The sequence below is a fragment of the Natator depressus genome, chromosome 8, assembly GCF_965152275.1.
Source record: "Natator depressus isolate rNatDep1 chromosome 8, rNatDep2.hap1, whole genome shotgun sequence".
In the NCBI taxonomy this organism is placed as follows: Eukaryota; Metazoa; Chordata; order Testudines; family Cheloniidae; genus Natator; species Natator depressus.
This window is the reverse complement of record NC_134241.1, coordinates 74,486,340-74,505,649: the sequence shown is the minus strand read 5'-3', so window position 1 is coordinate 74,505,649 and position 19,310 is coordinate 74,486,340. Positions and strand designations below refer to the sequence as shown.

The following is a 19,310-nucleotide window of genomic DNA, read 5'->3' as shown; positions in this document are numbered from 1 at the left end:
CCCTCAGTCCCCCATTACTCATTCCCCCACATTCTCCTCCCACCAGGGATTCTGTGTGCCCCCCATTTCTCCCACCCCAAAGGCTCTTTGTGCACCCCCCATTCCAGGGTCCCTCATTTTACCCCACCCTCCATGCCTGGGATTCTGCCTGTATCACCATTCCATCCTTTCTCCCATGCCTCCCCATTTCCCCTTCCCCTCCAACATTCTTATTCTCCTTTTCTTTCTCTTTCAGGGTGTCAGCATTTTAAAATTGTATTAGGAGGATGGGCAGAACTAAAATGAATAGTTCTTTGATCTATAGACAATTAGAGAGATAGTAGAAGGTGCTAGCTAATCAAAAATCGCTAATCAGATGCCAGGAGCATTGTGTGTCCCCCATTTTCCGCTTCTAGTTTTCTGACCGTCACCAAAATTAAGAGGGTTCTGCCCATGGATGCCTATGATATGCCCTGAAAATTTAGAATTGATCAGATAAAATGTTCAGGAGTTATCAAATTACATCCAAATCAGAAAAATGTCATCAAGATGAATCAGGCCTTACAAGCTCGGCCAGTTGATAAAAAACAAGTAACTATATTCTGTAGTTCAACATAATATTTCTATAATATACAGTTAATTGCAATGACTATTATTATGATATATGACGCTAAATGAACTATATTATTTTGTAATTAAATCATTTCATGATTAAAAGTACTAAGCCAAATTCATGAACTACTTAAATCATAAAGAGAGAGGGTTATTCACCTTGAGCAGTAACTGAGGTTCTTGGAGATGTGTGTCCCCGTGAGTGTTCCACTTCAGGTGTCAGTGTGTCCCAGCGCTGTTGATCGGAGATTTTCGGTAGCAGTGTTTGGTCCGGATGTGCATGTGCAGAAGCTGTCTTGCAGCCATTGGAGTCTCGTCCAGCATGTGCACAGCCCAACCCCTTCAGTTCCTTCTCTACCCCAGAGTCCTTGTATAGGACTCCAAAGTAGAGGGGAGGAGGATGGGTAGTGGAGCACCCACAGGGGGACACATCTCGAAGAACCTCAGTTACTGCACAAGTTGAGTAACCTTCTCTTCTTCTTCAAGTGCTGTCCCTGTGAGTGTTCCACTTCAGGTGTTTGTAGAGCAGTGACCCCTATGGTTGGTGGGACTTTGGAGTTACATGCATATTGGAGGAAAGGACCATTAGGCCTAGTATGACATCAGCTCGGGAGTCTTGTGTAATTGCATAGTGTTTAAAGAATGTATGTTCTGAGGCCCATGTAGCAGCTTTGCCGATATCTGCGATTGGTACGTTGTTCAGGAAAGCTATGGATGCTGTCATGGAGCAAGTAGAATGGGATCTGATCTCCTTTGTGGCTCCCTTATTTGTTTGATAACATAAGCAAATGCAGCTTGAGATCCACTTAGATAGTCTTTGCACAGATATAGCTGAGCCCTCAGATCATTCTGTTGTCGAGATGAAGAGCCTCACAGATTTGAGGAAAGACTTTGTTCTATCCAGGTAAAATGCTATTGCTCGAATGTCTAGAGCAGGGATGGGCAAACTTTTTGGCCCGAGAGCCACATCGGGGAATAGAAATTTTATGGTGGGCCATGAATGCTCAAAAAATTGCGGTTGGGGTGCGGGCTCTGGGGTGGGGCTGGAGATGAGAGGTTTGGGGTGTAGGAGGGTGCTCTAGGCAGGGACCAAGGAGTTTGGAGGGCGGGAGGGGGATCACGGCTGGGGCAGGGGTGCGGGAAGGGGTGCAGGTTCCATCTGGGGGTGTGGGCTCTGGGGTGGAGCTGGAGATGAGAGGTTTGGGGTGCAGGAGGGTGCACCACTGGGATCGAGGGGTTTGGAGAGTGGGAGGGGGATCAGGGCTTGGGCAGAGGGTTGGGGCCTGGGGAGAGGCTCAGAGGGTACAGGCTCTGAGTGGTACTTACCTTGAGTGGCTCCCGGAAGCAGTGGCATGTCCCTTCTCTGGCTCCTATGCGAAGAAGCATCAAGGCAGCTCTGCACGCTGCCCCATCCGCAGGCACCACCCCTGCAGCTCCCATTGGAAGGCGTAGGAACCAGAGCGGGGCCATACTGCGACTTCCAGGAGCCGCATGGTGCGGCCCCCGAGCCAGCGCCCCGGCCGGAGCAGGGCCAAGCCGCATGGTGCGGCCCCCGAGCCAGCGCCCTGGCCAGAGCGGGACCGAGCCGCATGGTGCGGCCCCCCAAGCCAGCGCGCCGGCCGGAGCGGGGCTGAGCCGCATGGTGCGGCCCCCCCAAGCCAGCGCGCCGGAGCAGGGCCGAACCACGTGGTCCAGCCCCCAACCAAGCACCCTGCCCAGAGCATGGCTGAGCCACATGGTGCAGGTCGTGGGCCGGATCCGCCGCGGGCCATAGTTTGCCTATCCCTGGTCTACAGTGTGTAACATGGCCTCCTACGTGCTTCCGTGTGTTCTGGGATAGAATGTGGAGAGATTAATAGATTGGTTGATATGGAAGGATGATGCTACTTGGGGAGGAATTTGGGTGAGGTCGCAACGTGATCTTGTCTTTAAAGAAGACAGCATATGGTGGATTGGCCATTAGTACACCTAACTCACTTACTCATCTTGCGGAGGTGATAGCCTCAAAGAATTCCACCTTCATTGACAAATACTGCAAGGAACAAGTGGCCAGCGGTTCAAAGGGTGGTCTAGTTAGGCCTTTGAGAACTAGGTTTAGATCCCAACTGGGCATGGGTTGGCATTCTTCTAGGTAGAGATTCTGTATGCCAGTGAGAAACTCCTTGGTGGTCAGGTGTGCAAATACCGAGAATCCAATTGATTTCATGATGGGAAGTGGTGATCGCTGCGAGATGTACTTTAGAGCTTGTTGACAGTCTGGAGTTCTTTAGCTCTAAGAGATATTCTAGCACTAGTGATAGTGGTGGGAGTGAATTGTTTGTTCTGACTCCATATGGAGAATATTTTCCATTTTTGTAGGTAAGTATTCCGTGTGGATGTATGTCTGCTGTTCAATACCATGTGTTGGACTTGCTCCGAACAATATAATTCATGTTGCTGGAACCTTGAAGGAGCGACGCTTTCAGATGGAGATTCTCGGTTTGGATGATTTGACCGTTGGCATGTGAGAGGAGATCGGATCTCAAAAGGAGAGTTCATGTAGCACAAACTGTCATGCGCATCAGGTAAGGATACCAGGACTGTCTGGGCCACATCGGGGCTATCAGTAGGACTTTGGTATTGTCGTTCTGAATATTGTGTAGGACTCTGGGAATTAGTGGAATTGGTGGGAATGTATATAGGAGCACTGTGTTTCATGTGAGGAAGGCATCCCCTAAGGATCAAGGGCCTAATCCCACTCTCAAACAGAACAGTGAACATTTGTGATTTGGTGATGTTGCAAATAAGTTGATGGTGGAAAAACCCCCATCATTGGAATATATGTTGTAGGACTTTGGGATTTATTTCCCATTTGTGTTCTTGGGAGAACGATCTGCTTAGAGTGTCCGCTGTGCTATTTTGACATCTGGGAAGGTAGGAGGCTGAGATGTCACTGTAGTGATGAATGTACCAGTTGCATAGTTTTATGGCTTCAGTACAGAGGGAATGGAATTGCACTCTCCCTTTGTCGACTGATGTAGATCATACATGCAATATTGCATGAATCACCCGTACTGTCGTCTTCTTTATGAGCTGAAGGAAATGGAGGCTGGTGTTCCGTACTGCTCTCAGTTCTAGTAAGTTGATATGGAGATGTATCTCCACTGCTGACCATCTGCCTTGGATTGTAGGATGATCCAGGTGTGCACCCCAAGCTATCAGTGAGGCGTCCGTTGTGATAATTATTGAGGGAGGTTCTTGATAAAAGGGGATCCCTGAGCAGAGATTCTCCTGCTTTGTCCACCACTGAAGGGATTCTAGGACTCTGGGAGGTGGCGTTAAGGTCTTGTTCAGGCTGTGTTTGATGGGTTTGTATATTGAACTCAGCCAGCCTTGGAGACAGTGCATGTGTAGTCTGGCATGCTTTACGACGAATGTGGTGGCTGCCATATTTCCTAGCAGCTGTGGACAGCTTCTTGCTGTGATTCGTGGAGCGGTGTAAACTATCTCTATGAGATTTTTATCATCTACAGAAATCTGTTCTGTAGTAGAGACGCTCTAGTTTGAACTGAATCAAGGTGTTCTCCGATTAAGTCTAGCTGTTGCATGCGCATCAACGTTGATTTTTGTATGTTTAATTGCAGCCCTAGTGTTTGGAAGAGGGCAGTAAGTCCATTGGGTGATTTCTGTCAGCGCTATCGGAGTGCGGCCTTATAGGAGGCAGTTGTCTAGAAAAAGGAAAAACATGATCCCTTGCTTATGCAGGTGCATGGCAATGACCGCAAGGGGTTAGGAGCAGTGGACAGGCTGAACGGGAGCACCCTGTATTAGTACTGCTCATGCCCTACTGTAAAGCAGAGGAATTGTCTGTGTGCTGAGTGTACAGTAATGGGGAAATATGTGTCTTGTAGGTTGAGGGATGATGTTGTACCAATAAATTAAAAACCAGCAGGATCTTATTAAAGGGAAAAAGGCAAAATACCACATTTATTGTGAATACAGAAAGAATCATAGTAAGCAGTTAGTTACAGCTGTAACATTCCATTCAATCTCATCTTTATTCATTCATACAACACACACACACACACACACACACAGGTTCTGCAAGGTTGTTATCATAGTAAGCAGTTAGTTATAGCTATAACATTCCATTCAATCTCATATTTATTCACACATTCACACACACACACACACACACACACACACACACACAGAGGTTCTGCAAGGTTGTCATCATAGTTACCAGCCTTAGAGTTGCTCATGCCAAGCCACTGGCCAGGTGGCCTGGACATGAGGAGGGAGCAGGGCCTTGTCAGATGCTCATCTGATGCTCCTGGAAGTTGGTTTGCAGAATCAGACCCCAAAGTTCTCACTTTTTAAGAGTCTATTTTTATAGGAATTTCTTCCTATGCCAGTCTATGGGAATTGCTTCATCATGCTGTTGCTGAATCAATCAGCAGATAGCACATTCCTGATGGCTCCAAGAAGTTATCTTGTTCTTTGGTTCTCCCATTCTTGAGGCTGTTGGGTGGATTCCAGTCTGCCCTCCGGGGGTCCTCTGGTTATTTCCACTTGACGCCTTCTTCAGCCGATGGACACTGGATTCTTAGGCTGGCACCTCCCTGATCATTCAGTTGTTATCCACACCAAGCATCCGTCCACATACATCCTCTATCTCTATTTTAATCACAATTGTTAATACAACAAAAGGGCGGGGAGTCTCTGGGTGCTGTTTCTGTTGTTAGAGTATTGCTTTGAGTCTCTGTGAATTGCTTTGAGAACAGATTCTGTCTTAGAATGTACTAACACAATTAGCAGCTTGCAAGTTTCACACATAGAGGGAGAGAAACAGTACCAAAACCCAAGAGACCTCTTAATTAGTAATACCCTGGAATTTAAACTATGGGGAATCAAACTCATTTGTGATTTTAATACAGAACTTCTTTAATATGATCCAACAATGAAAACCAGTCCTCCTGTTCCAGCGCTGGAATTATTGTGCCTAATGTGACCATCTTGAATTTCTGGGAACAGATTAACTTGTAGAGTTTTTCCTTTTGAGTCAAAAAATAGTGGGAATAGAAGCCCTTCCCTTGTATTGCATAGGTCCTGGTTCCACAGCACCTAGTTGCAGTAGATGACTTACTTCCTGCCTTAAGAGGTGCTCATGAGAAGGGTCCCTGAAGAGGGACGGGGAAGAGGTTGGGTAGGTAGGCAAGAAATAAAGGGGATGGCAGAGCCCAATTTTATGATCTCTAGGACCCAACGGTCCTTCGTGGTGGACTTCTATGCTTGCTAAAAAGATCTCAGGCAATGGCCATATGGGCGCTGTCTTGAGGTCATTCCAACCCTCGACCAACAATTCAAAATTGCTGTTTATAAGGCGGTGGTTGTGACACCACTGGTTAGGGTTGTGATGGTTGACGTTTTTGTGGTCTGTTTCTCTATCTGTTGGTTTCATAAGGTCTGGGATTCTGACAATTAAATGGTGTGTCCCTAAAATGGTGATAAGGTTGGTAACTTTTAAGAAGGTTGCTTTCTTTTAGCAAGCGGTATATAAAAGCCCAGCCTACAGAGTACTGCACGTGAGTCTTTCATGAAGTGTAGCACCTAATCAATCTTAAATGAGAATAGTTTTTCTTTGTCAAAGTAGAGGTCTTCCACCTTGAGCTGTAGTTCTTTTGGGATACCAGAAGACAGGAGCCAAGGGGCTCTGCACATTACAACTGCTGTGGCACACACTGTCGTATCAGCAATGTCCAGGGAAGCCTGTAAGGCAGTCATGGACACGAATTATCCTTCAGTTAGTAGGGTCTTGAATTGTGTTTGTTTGTCCTTTGGAGGATCATTTGTGAACTCGAACAGCTTCCCATAGTTGTCGTGGTCATACTTTGCCAGGAGGGCGCTGTAGTTAGTGACCATAAATTGCAAAGTGGATAATGTGTAGACCTTCCTTCCTAAGAGGTCCAGTCTTTTATGGTCCTTATTGAGAGGTGAGAATTTAGAGTGAGGCTGTTTGGATCAATGGTTTGCTGCGTCAACTACCAGTGAGTTTGGTCGCAGATGGGAAAAGAGGAAGTCCATTCCTTTGGCTGGCACATATTTTCAATTGGCCCTTTTGCATGCAGGCAGAATGGTGGCTGGCATCTGCCACACTGCTTCTGCAGGTTCCAGAATGGCATCATTTACTGGGAGTGCAATTTTTGACGACGAGGTTTGCAAAATGTCAAGCAATTTATGCTGATTTTCTTAGACTTCTTCCAGTGGGTATGTCCTGGCTCAGCGCAATTCTCTTAAACAGTTCTTGAAATTGTTTAAAATCATCCACCTTTGTAGGTGGAGGTGGCATAACAGCCTCATCAGGAAATGAAGAAGAGCTGTGAGTTGGTGATACATTTTCTTTACCTGTTTCTTCCTCGAGTTCCTCTGCTATATCCTCTGGGGCAATGGATGTTGCAATCACTGGGGATAGTGGAGGAGACCTAAGTTCGCCTTTGGGTGGCAATGAGGTTCTGGCATAGTGGGTTCTATATGCTGCCCATTGGTCCCATGGCAGCCACTGCATGGGGAACACATCCAGGGTTGTCCATACTATGGGTGAGTGGGGTGTTGAGGGTCAAAAGCCACCATAAGTGTTCCTCCAATTGGTCTGCGGTGAGTAGGAGAGGAGTGCTGTGGTGAGAAGACCCCTTTCTCCTGATCCTCATCTGCCCTGTCACTTGGTGCCGACAGTGCCATGGGAGACGCGGGCTGTGTAGTGATGCTTCATGGGGGAGATCTGTCGGGGCCGAGAAGAACTGGTGATAGGGGTACCAAAGATAGAGATATCCCTCTGTGTGAGGAATTGCTTTGGTGCTGATGGAGCAGTGTTCCCTCTAATTTTTCCCACACATGTGCAGAATGAATTTTGTTATGTGCACCAATATGGAGGTGATGTGTGACACACCACTTCCATATTGGTGCACATAACAAAATTCATGTGGTGGGGGTGGGGCCGAGGGGTTCAGAGTGTGGGAAGGGGCTCAGGGCTGGGGAAGAGGGTTAGGGTGCAGGGCTGTGAGGGCTCAGGCTGGGGGTGTGGGGACTGGGGTGGGACTGGGGATGAGGGGTTTGGGGTGCAGGCTGCCCTGGGGCTACAGCAGGGAGAGAGGACTCCCCCCAGCTCTCTCTCCCCACAGGAGCACCTGGGCTGGGGGGGAAAGGTGCCTCTCCCCACTGTGGCAGTTCCGGGGCTGGGCTACAGAATAGGTGCCCCTCCCCCAACTGCGGCAGGCCCAGGTTGGGTTTGGGCTGGGGGAAGGGCTCCTGTCCCCCGGCCGTGGCAGCTCTGGTCCTGGGTTGGGGCTGGAGGAAGGACACCCCTCTCCTGGCCATGGCAGGTCCCGGGCGGGCGAGTTCCCTGAGCGCCTACGCGGTGCTTAATAGGCTGCTGTGCAGCCATGCGGGTTACAGGAAACTTAGCGATGGTGGTGGTGCCGAGGGTTCCGATGATGTGATTTTTGTAGGAGCTGAATAGTGTGCAAGCGCCTTGTGGCTCACCTTTGTCGGTACCGGTGGTCCCATTGTGGTTATATCAGTTGGTGCTGCCAGAAGTGGCGGTGCCAACGAAGTTGGTGGTCCCGAGTTTGTTGTCAGTGCCGGAGGTGGCAGCATGATCGGTACTGGTGCCGATTCCCGTGCTGACATAGTTGGTGCCATGGAGGAGGTGCTGACTCGAGAGCTGATCGACTCAAGCTGGTGATCAGCACCAAAGGTAACAATCTCGCAGAGGACCATTCCTTTTTATGTGGTTCCCTCTGCAGAGAGGTTGACACTCGCTACCTCTTTTCTTTAAAGGATCGAGCCGTGCTCTGTCAGTTCTGACCTGGTCAGAAAGCCTTTAGAGAGGGGCTTTTGGTGGCCCGTTTCTGGGCTTGGTAGTCATGATTTCTCCATTAAGATCATCTTGAGGCAAAGGTCCCAGTTGCTCTCATCTTCAGGTTGCTGCAGCGAACGCACTTTTGGGGTATGTGCAATTCACCAAGACATCTCACACACAGCGAGCGTCTGTTCAATCTCAACATCGCTTCGCTGCAGGAGCCGCAACTTTTAAAGCCTGGGGAAACCAGGCATGCTTCAGAAAGTGCTCTGAAAAGGAGCAAGGAAACAGGAAAACAAAATTTTTTTGAACGAACTATTATGAACTATAAACTAACTTATCTAAGGTATCTAACTAGTTTTTCTCTTTTTTTTAATCTACAGGGGAAGAAGCTGACACACTGCCCCAAGTTCAGTCTTCAGCTGAGGACTGTTGAGAAGGAACTGAAGGGGTCAGGCTGTGCACGTTAGACAAGACTCCAATGGCGCCGCGAGACAGCTTCTGTGCACACACATCCTGACCAAACACTGCAACCAAAAATCTCCAGTCAACAGCACCAGGATGCACCGACACCTTAAGTGGAGCACCCAGAGACAGCACTCAAAGAAGAACTAATGGTTTTTATGCAACCTTCCACTGATTTCAATTCAATGGAAGTACTGTATGCAGAATAATGGCAAAGTATGGCCACAAGCAAGGCTGATTTTCATGAAAGTTATAAGAAAAAAAATTGTGTAATATATCTTGTAGGTACTCATTAGAATCAGTATTAATTAACAAGGGTTTCTTACTGAGCAACAGGCCATCTAACTGGTATGTATAAAATAGACATGCACTTCAACAGGAGAAAAAAAACAGGGGAAAGAGATTGCAAATGTAAAAAGAATACCAATCCCCATGATTTTAAAGGTTCACATGCAGCGAGTTTAAATGTAAGATTAGTGTCTGCAGAGGCAAAACAATCTTATCAGCTGCTCTGAAGAAAATTTTAACTAATGGATATGAGTTCTGCATGGCTATCCCCTAAGACTCCAATCCATCTTACAGCATATGCTTAAAATGCTCACTGAATTGGGACCTAAATCTCCAATGCAAACCCCTCTGCTCATTTTAACCACAAGACTGCAAAACCTGTTATAGTGTCTTCCTCTGCTGGAAAGCCCTGGCTGGGATGATTTAGTTCAGGATTGGTCCTGCTTTGAGCAGGGGGGTGGACTAGATGACCTCCTGAGGTCCCTTCCAACCCTTATATTCTATGAGTTGTTTCAATTTAGGGTCTTGAGGTTTGGAGAATAAAAGCAAGGAAAAACTGGAAAATCCTCAAGACTCCCTAAATGATGAAGAACCCTAGATGTAGGATAAGAAAGTATTTTCTAAAAGACTGTCTTCCCTGAGACATAACTGTGTTATTGACTTCCCAAATTTTAATTTCAAAATTTGATATTTGTTCTGGGAAAAAACATTCTTATGAGTCCACATGTGAAACTACTCTGGAAATCACAATTTACTAGAATATTATATTCAAAATGGATAAAGAAATTTAATCCTGGATCTTTTTCTAGATGCGCTGCATTACTATTCTGCTTACCTGCTCCTGAAATGGGTACTGCTGCAATACTCTGTACCTCACTAACAATTTATCTAGTAACACTTGTAAATAACAAAATGGTACTTCAATTTATTTAACATATTTAATATATTAAATACTATCTGCAGACATAATTAAGAAATATTCTTTACTTACATCATCCAAAGCCTTGGACTGTATGTAGTTAAAATATGGGAATTCCTTGAAAATACTTCTAAACTGAGCAGCTTAAGATCATGTTCAAACCATTCAGTTAAGAACGTAAAACATATCTTTCTTTTCTTTTAACTGAAAATAATAGCTGTTTTATTAAAACCTAAATAAAGAATTTCCACTGTTACAAACATGTCAGGCAGTTTCCAAAATGTAACTCAAATGATTTGATGGTTTCAGTTCAACTCCTTGTGAACAGGAGTCCACTTCACAAAACCCCCACATCAGTAACTTTTAGGAATGTATTGGCAGAGACTAAGAACTAAAAGGAAAACAGAATAATCCTTAGAGGTGGTCCCTCTGAAGAAAGACTGAAACTCTCTTTTACTCCACAAAACATGTATAGCAGGGTGAAGTAGAGTATTCACTGCCTGTCCATGCCTGCTCTGGGAAGAGAGAGAGAGAGAGAGAGTGTACATTTCAGATTCAAAAGCATTAAACTGATTAACATTTTTTAAAAACAAGGTTTCAAAACCTCTACTTCACATTTATTTTTTTAAAATACATAAACATAAAATGAATGTCATGCTGTTTTCTTTATTCTGTATATGTAGCTTTATGCTTCTTTACTTTTCTCCACAAAACACAAACGCACACATACACAAAAGAGGGGACGTTGCCCAGAAAAGCCAAAAGAGGGCAAAAGTGCAAGAACGCATAGGTACTGTCCAATTAAAAAATACATATGTGGGGTTCAAATACAGTCTCTTAAAACTAACAACTTTTAAATACTTTTGCTCAACTTTGATTAGTATATACAGTTCTGTTATTGTTATTGTATATTTTCAAACAACAAAAACAACAGGTTTAGTTGTTTCAATATTGTTTTTATTCTGAGAACTAGTTGAAGGAAAACACCAAACAAGAAAAGGAAACATCAATCAATATGTAAGAGTAATCAAAGACTGAGTAAAGAAGAGTATGTAATGCTGATTGAGTGTTTAGGAAAATAAGGGCCAAGAATTTAAAAAATGGGTACCTAAGGTTATGTAACAACCTGCCTGTAAAAGAGCTCAGCATCCAGGAGCTTTCACTTATATCATTAGATCCACTGACACCTCAGTGCTTTTGAAGTCTGGTCACTTAGTTGCCTAAATATGGATTTGAGAAGCCTAATTTTAGGCACCCATTTTTGAAAATGTTTAGCCTAGAAGTGTGTCAGAGGATTAGAAAACAAATATTAAAGAACCAAAAATGGCAAAAGTGAAACACATCTATATGCTAATTTGCTTCAGCTTTATTTGAAGTTTTATATTTGAATTAGGTAAGTACCTGTATTTTATATTGATATTTTAAATGTATCATTTTTATAAACAAGTATGAGTACATGATCTAAGAATAAATTGCTCAGGCAATGAATGATTAATTATCATCCCATTGTCCTATTTTCACTATGTTTTAGAGGTACCAAGCATAAAGAATATTTTACCCTTTGATTCCCAGATTTTGTTGGGAATCAAAAGTAATACTGTAAAATACATTTAAAACATAAAACTTCTAAGCCCGTAACAGTAAGTAAAAGGATACGGATTTCTGTAACAGCCCTCAAAAACCCCAAATCTTTTTCTACAGTTCCTAAAGAAACAAAACCAGATTTATAAAAACTGACACTGTTTTCTACCAATAACTTTTAAAAATTATTTTCCTAAATCTTGTATATACATCCTTTGGAGAGTTGCAGGCTTGTAATTGGGCATAGGATGATAAGGGAGGATTTGACAGCTGGGAGGGGGAGGTCATGGGCTTGTCACTAGGAGGGATCTGTACAGGTTTCCACAGCTTGTGGGTAATGGGAAGGTCACAAACTTGTCATGGAGGGTTTAGCAGTAGTTGTTAGTCACTTGTTACTGTAAGGGGTACTTGAATATGCATTCCCCTTAACATCCTTTATTGATTATAGCTCATTTTGTGTCTTTGCTTAGTGAATTTGTCATTCCTATCACATTATATTGAACTCTGCTATTTCTTTTGTACAGTTTTATGTGATTTCCTTTTAATTTACAGGCCTTTAAAAATTTCCTGATGCAACCACAATGGGTCATTTATTTATTTTCCTAGGTTTCCTCTACATAAGGATTTAACTTTTTACTATGTCTTGAGTTTTATGCCCTTCTGAAGCTTTCAACTATTCTATATCTTTTTTCCACAAGTGTCCCTGTTCATGGGCCCTTATGCACCAACCCAATCCTTTATTCTTCCATGAAGAACGCTCCGTAATTTCAATGGGGGTTACGTGCATAGAAAGGCTACAGGATTAAGACCACACTGTCTTTAAGTTATACTTTCCTTCATAGCACCAAGGTATAGAAAGGGCTTATGAGCCACACAAATTACTACAAAACAGAGCCGTACATTAAAATGTATTATGCCATCCTATCATGTGAACATGCATTTGTATCAGTACTAAGATTAAAAATGTAGGTACTATACAAACGGAAGAGCCTGTAATAAGAGACCACAAAATACAGAAGCATACGGTGAAATTTTTGAAGTCTCTTGCAGTCAGGAAAGGAGTCTACATCCATCTGCTATTTTCAAAAGGCTTATACAATAAGTATATACAATAACTGAAACATTTATATTTTGCCACAGTGAAGTGTGAATTTTGCAAGTCAATGTTTCTAAAAATAGCATTAGATTTAACACTGATGTACTATATTATGTTGTTTTTCCATTATAGCAGAATCAGTATTTCTGATTCAAACTGATTCTTCACATATTTCTTCTTAGCCCTTTTTTGAAGTTGGCAAACCAAACAAAAATAAATATTAGAACATAGAAACCCCTAATAATGTCAGATAGCCATGCATGGTTAGGCTTGTAATGAAGACAGACCCTAAAGTTTTGTCTTTACTTCAAGGCCCTGCATAGCTTATTTTTTTACTTGCTTGTCTACTGTCTCCTACTGACCCGGCTACTAACATCACCTTTTGGTCTACCCTTTTCCTCACTTAGAATCATAGACTTTAAGGTCAGAAGGGACCATTATGATCATCTAGTCTGACCTCCTACACAACGAAGGTCACAGAATCTCACCCACCCAGTCCTGCAATAAACCTCTCACTTATGTCTGAGCTATTGAAGGCCTCAAATCGTGGTTTAAAGACTTCAAGGTGCAGAGAATCCTCCCGCAAGTGACCCCTGCCCCACGCTGCAGAGAAAGGTGAAAACTCCCCAGGGCCTCTGCCAATCTGCCCTGGAGGAAAATTCCTTCCTGACCCCAAATATGGTGATCAGCTAAACCCTGAGCATGTGGGCAAGACTCACCAGCCAGACACCCAGGAAAGAATTCTCTGTAGTAACTCAGATCCAACCAAATTCTAACCAAATTACATAGCCAATATCCCCATTATTTCCTTCAACTATTCTTGCCTGTCCATCTTCTTCCATGAAGTCCCCTTTACCTATAACTCCCATTCATACTTCCAACATCTTCTCCAAGTACCTCTTTAAATCCTACTTTTCAAGAAAGGCTTATGATTCTTTATTAACTATCTATTAGGGCTGTCGATTAATCACAGTTAACGCACACGATTAACTCAAAAAAAGTAATCGCAATTAAAAAAATTATTCGCGATTAATCACAGTTTTAATCACACTGTTAAACAATAGACTACCAATGGAAATTTATTAAATATTTGTGGATGTTTTTCTACATTTTCAAATATATTAATTTCAATTACAACACAATACAAAGTGTACACTGCTCACTTTATATTATTTTTATCACTTTTATAGTGAAAATATTTGTACACAAAATCAATAGTATTTTTCAGTTCACCTCATACAAGTACTGTATTGCATTTTCACGACAAAGAGATTTCACCTTACAAATGTAGATTTTTTTTGTTACATAACTTCACCCAAAAACAAAACAATGCAAAACTTTAGAGGAGGGGTTCTCAAACTTTTTTTTGATGGGACACCCTTTGAAAATATTTCAGGCTGTGATGGCCCCCCCATACCATGCCACCCTTACTTCTACACTGCTGCTGTGGGTGGCACTGCCTTCAAAGCTGGGTGCCCAGCCAGCAGTCGCTGTTCTCTGGCCACCAAGCTCTGAAGGGCTCAATCTGTCAGCCCTCTGCAGGGCTGACAGATGGATCCTCAGCTTATGTGGGGACTGACAGCTTGCAGCCCCCTGTAATAATCTCACAACCCCCTGAGGGGTCAGGACCCCCCAGTTTGAGAATCCCTGCTTTAGAGCCTACAAGTCCACTTAGTCCTGCTTCTTGTTCAGCCAATCGTTAAACAAACAACTTTGTTTACATTTACAGGAGATAATGCTGTCCACTTCTTATTTACAATAAGGCATGCATCCGATGAAGTGAGCTGTAGCTCACGAAAGCTTATGCTCAAATAAATTGGTTAGTCTCTAAGGTGCCACAAGTACTCCTTTTCTTTTTGCAAATACAGACTAACACGGCTGTTACTCTGAAACCTGTTCTTATTTACAATGTCACTAGAAAGTGAGAACAGGCATTTGCATGGGACTTTTGTAGATGGCATTGCAAGGTATTTACATGCCAGTTATGATAAACATTCGTATGCCCCTTCATGCTTCGGCCACCATTCCAGAGGACATGCTTCCATGCTGATGACGCTCATTAAAAAAAAATGCGTTAATTAAATTTCTGACTGAATTCCTTGGGGGAGAACTATATGTCTCCGGCTGTGTTTTACCCGCATTCTGCCATATATTTCATGTTATAGTAGTCTCGGATGATGACTCAGCACATTGTTCATTTTAAGAACACTTTCGCTGCAGATCTGACAAAACGCAAAGAAGGTACCAATGTGAGATTTCTAAAGAGAGCTTCCGCACTCGACCCAAGGTTTAAGAATCTGAAGTGCCTTCCAAAATCTGAGATGGATGAGGTGTGGAGCATGCTTTCAGAAGTCTTAAAAGACCAATACCCTGATGCAGAAACTACAGAACCCAAACCACCAAAAAAGAAAATCAACCTTCTGCTGGTGGCATCTGACTCAGATGATGAAAATGAACACGCATCAGTCCGCATTGCTTAGGGCTGTTATAGAGCAGAACCTGTCATCAGCGTGGATGTATGTCCTCTGGATTGGTGGTTGAAGCATGAAGGGACATATGAATCTTTAGCGCATCTGGCACACAAATATCTTGAGACGCCGGTTACAACAGTCCCATACAAATGCCTGCTCTCACTTTCAGGTGGACTTGTAGGCTTTAAAGTTTTACATTGTTTTATTTTTGAATACATTTATTTTTTATACATAATTCTACATTTGTAAGTCCAACTTTCTCGATAAAGAGACCACACTACAGTATTTATATTAGGTGAATTGAAAAATACTATTTTGTTTTTTACAGTGTAAATATTTGTAATAAAAATAAATATAAAGTAAACACTGTATACTTTGTATTCTGTGTTGTAACTGAAATCAATATATTTGAAAATGTAGAAAACCTCCAAAAATATTTAAATAAATGGTATTCCATTATTGTTTAACAGCGCAATTAATCGCGATTATTTTTTTTTATCACTTGACGGCCCTACTGTCAATATAATCTTTAATTATGATTTGTATTCTACTAACAACCAGTGTGCCAGGCACTGTCCACACACAGAGAAAGACACCGTCCTTTCCCTGAAAAGCTCACAATCTAAAACTGAAAGTATTTTAAAAAGATATTAGTTTATTGATTTTTTAAAAAATCAACAAAAATTATAAAATCTACAAGGCTCATATTTTATTATTTTATCAAAATGCTTTGTCACACTACTTTCTCCTGCTTCCTTTTCACTGTTCTTTTTCTTTGCAAAGCCTGATCCACTGAGGTACTGAGTCATGTCCACAAGTTATTCAGCAGCCACCATTCAATTCCTGTTGATTTCAATGGAAGATTAAAGCGTTTACCACCTCAAAGAACCAGGCTTTAAGATTGCAAACTCTTTGGGACAAAGACATCAGGTGATTTTCAAAAGTGCTTAAGTGACTTAAGAACAAAAGTTTCACTGACTACACTAAGGAGCTTTTTAAAATCCCACCCCCTTGTCTTCATATATTTGCCTGTCAAGCACCTAGTATGCAATTGTCACAGTACAAATAAGAGTCCCTCATTATTATAAGCCCTTGTGACTTTTGTGGTTTAGGAGTACCTAGTTAATTCCTTCTTCCTGATTTGGTGGTCTACACATAACCTTCACCATCTCCTCATTACTTCATCTTACCCAAATATTTTTAACATTTATTGTACATATCCTGAATTCCTCTTCATCTGAGAGCATGAATATACATTATTAATACAGATATCACATCAAGAGTGTAGTAAATATTTTTTTCCCGAAATATTACAAAGAATAATTATAATTACCTTCCACGCCAAAAGTCTTTGAAGCATCAGGAAATGACTGTACTTTAACTTCTTTTACATCTTCAGAAGTGGAAAAAACATCATTTACACCAAAATCTGAATATTGAGATATCTACATACTATGATTATTTTTCCATAACTTTTTTCATCTTTTATATTTTTTAATTGTATTACAATAAATGTCAACTTCCTTCATCACAGAACTGTCTTTGTAATCTATATTTGTATATGTATAATTAGTTGTTTTAAATAAGCTTCAAAAGTCTTAATAAGAGATTTCATATATTTTATTACAATTGTCCTAATATTTTCAAAGAATACACTTTTTTGATAATATAAATAGTAGGAAACAAAATCTTTTCTTCTCATAAGCATGTCTAAGTTTGCTTGATCCAACTGAAATTTGTCTACCTAGAAAGTAGTCCTCTTTTCTAGCCAGATTTTTAAGAACTGAATCACAATGGACAGGCTACTAAACCCATCTATCCTGCCATGCAAAATAAATATTGGATTCTAATGCTAGATTGCCACTTACCGCACAGATGAAAGAATGAAATTTAAAGACCTGAGGACTGGGAATAGCTGGACATGAAAGAAGAATGGTTTATATGTATGACCTCTCCTCTTAGGCAGCAATAAAGCTGCATGGAGGGCTGTTTTTCCTAGTCTTCCAATTGGCTTTCAATTTCATACAGCAATAAACAAGTTAGTGCTACATTCATCTAGGGGTGTTTGTGTTAGTCAGTAATTTCCTTAAAATAACAAAATCTACTCCATGCTTAACTTTCTTGTAGAAGGGTTGAGCTCAGGGAAAATTTAATTAAGGTATTAAAATATTGCCAGGAGGAAATATCTGTTTTTAATTACATGCAAAAGAATAATAGCGTTAGTGCCTGGAGCTCTATTAAGTACTTTCATTTCAAGGATCAAAAACTCAGTCTTTGACAAATGTATCTAAAATAATAATATGATTCTGATAGTTGATGAATTATGATAATTGACTAGAAACACATACCTTTTTTTGAATTTTGAGCTGGTACTTTCATCATCACCATCTTTTTGAAAGTTAATTAATATTTTATTTTCTGAAATATTTCTACCAGGTTGTTGACAAGCCCTGATTTCATTTTTTATCTTTATTGTGGTCAGAACAGGGAAAAGAGGAAACCAATTCCAGACTTTCATGTTGCAAATGACTTATCTCCCTCTCCTAAACTTAACTTAAGTACTTCTTGCTTGTTATAGGTCATGTCAAAATGGACAGATACTGATGATTTACCATTTGGTTCTTCAACAGCCCTCTTAAAATGTGGTATAAACTTCTGCCTCTCTGTCTCATCTATAAAAGCCAACACATTATTCCCTCTATAATATTCAGTCAGTGCATTAAATCTCCGCATAAAATAGGACCAAGTTCACATATATTGTCCGTATGGACAGTGTTATTTTCTTTTAAGTACCCTATTATATATACTGTCTTTCAATGCAGATGTATCTCATCTTCATGTTGTCAATCAAAAACCGACATAAATTGGGCTACTTGCTACCCTCTGCTACATAAAACAGAGGGGAACAAAATGGAGTAGAAAACTCAAAACTACATGGCAGGTGGAAGACAGATTTCCCCTGGTCACAAAGACCTTTCAAGCCCCATACATAAGAATCTTGCAGCTCTGGAGAAATCAGACATTACCTTCTCACTGCAAAAAACTGAACACACATATGAAAGATGCCAGGCTACTGCAGGAGATCTGCAAACTGTAATTTAGTAATATGACTGGTGTGAGTCACAGGTGGGAACAAGTGTGCACGCACAGGGCTTCCACACAGACAGCCTTGGCTTCTACTAGATATCCCAAGGTATGTACAGATTCTGATCACCCCAATGACTCAGGAGTACAGATCCACTTCTGTCAACCCGTTCCTTCTTGCAAAACAATTTGGAGGAAACACCAGGATTGGGATCTTGTGGAGTTTCATATCCCCCAACTTACACAGAAGCCAATTCAGCCTATGATCTTTGCCAGTATTGCTTTTAAAGGACTTCTTTGTTGGTTGTTTCTTCTATTCCAATGCTTGCATAACAGCCAGAAGTAAACTAAGGGTTTTTGATACAATGGAGCAATCCTTAAATTGTTAGTAAGATTAAAGACTATGAACCCTCTCCCGTATTCCCTGCACACTAAAAATTCCCAATGAAGTCACTGAGATTTTGGGGTATATGTATAATTAATGAGTAAGAGCAGCAGAATTTGGCCCAGTATTGTTGCCATCCTATATTAATGTCAATGTCATATGTTTGTAAGTGAAAAATACAAAGGCCAGTTAAGCTTGTTAAACACAAACATTTGCAAATGTACGTAACTTTATTCAATGAGTAGTGCCACTGAGTTTAATAGGATTATTCATGTACAGAAGCATATGAAGAAATGGGCCTTAGCACCACAATTCAAAAAACAAAAACAAAACAAAAAAAGAACCTATCAGTCACAGCAGCTGAGAGTTGTACAAGTTTATTTTGTGATCGTATAACACCAGAATCTGAGGAGAAAATTTTCTCCTGGTAGAGACCCTGAACACTCGTTCAAAATAATTACTCACTGTATATCTTTAGGTCAAATTCTAAGCTGTGCCTCCTTAGTGGGGCAGTTGGGAAGGCATAACCAGAGGGGGGTCCGTGGTGAGCAGAAGGGCAAAGGTGGCTTTATACCACCTCACCTTTGCATTTC

At 41.7% G+C, this 19,310-nt stretch overlaps 1 protein-coding gene across 1 annotated transcript in view; it reads right to left on the bottom strand.

The window, feature by feature from the left end:
• Nucleotides 1-17,636, bottom strand: part of HFM1 (helicase for meiosis 1) — an 88,350-nt gene extending 70,714 nt beyond the window's left edge. Inside the window, exons 1-4 of the mRNA XM_074962353.1 lie at nt 17,597-17,636; nt 16,582-16,641; nt 11,757-11,804; nt 10,173-10,243 (exon numbers count right to left, since the gene is read on the bottom strand). Of these exons, the coding sequence (XP_074818454.1) occupies nt 10,173-10,243; nt 11,757-11,804; nt 16,582-16,641; nt 17,597-17,636 (219 nt within the window). The remainder of the gene's footprint in view (nt 1-10,172; nt 10,244-11,756; nt 11,805-16,581; nt 16,642-17,596) is intronic.
• Between the last annotated feature and the right edge of the window lie 1,674 nt (nt 17,637-19,310).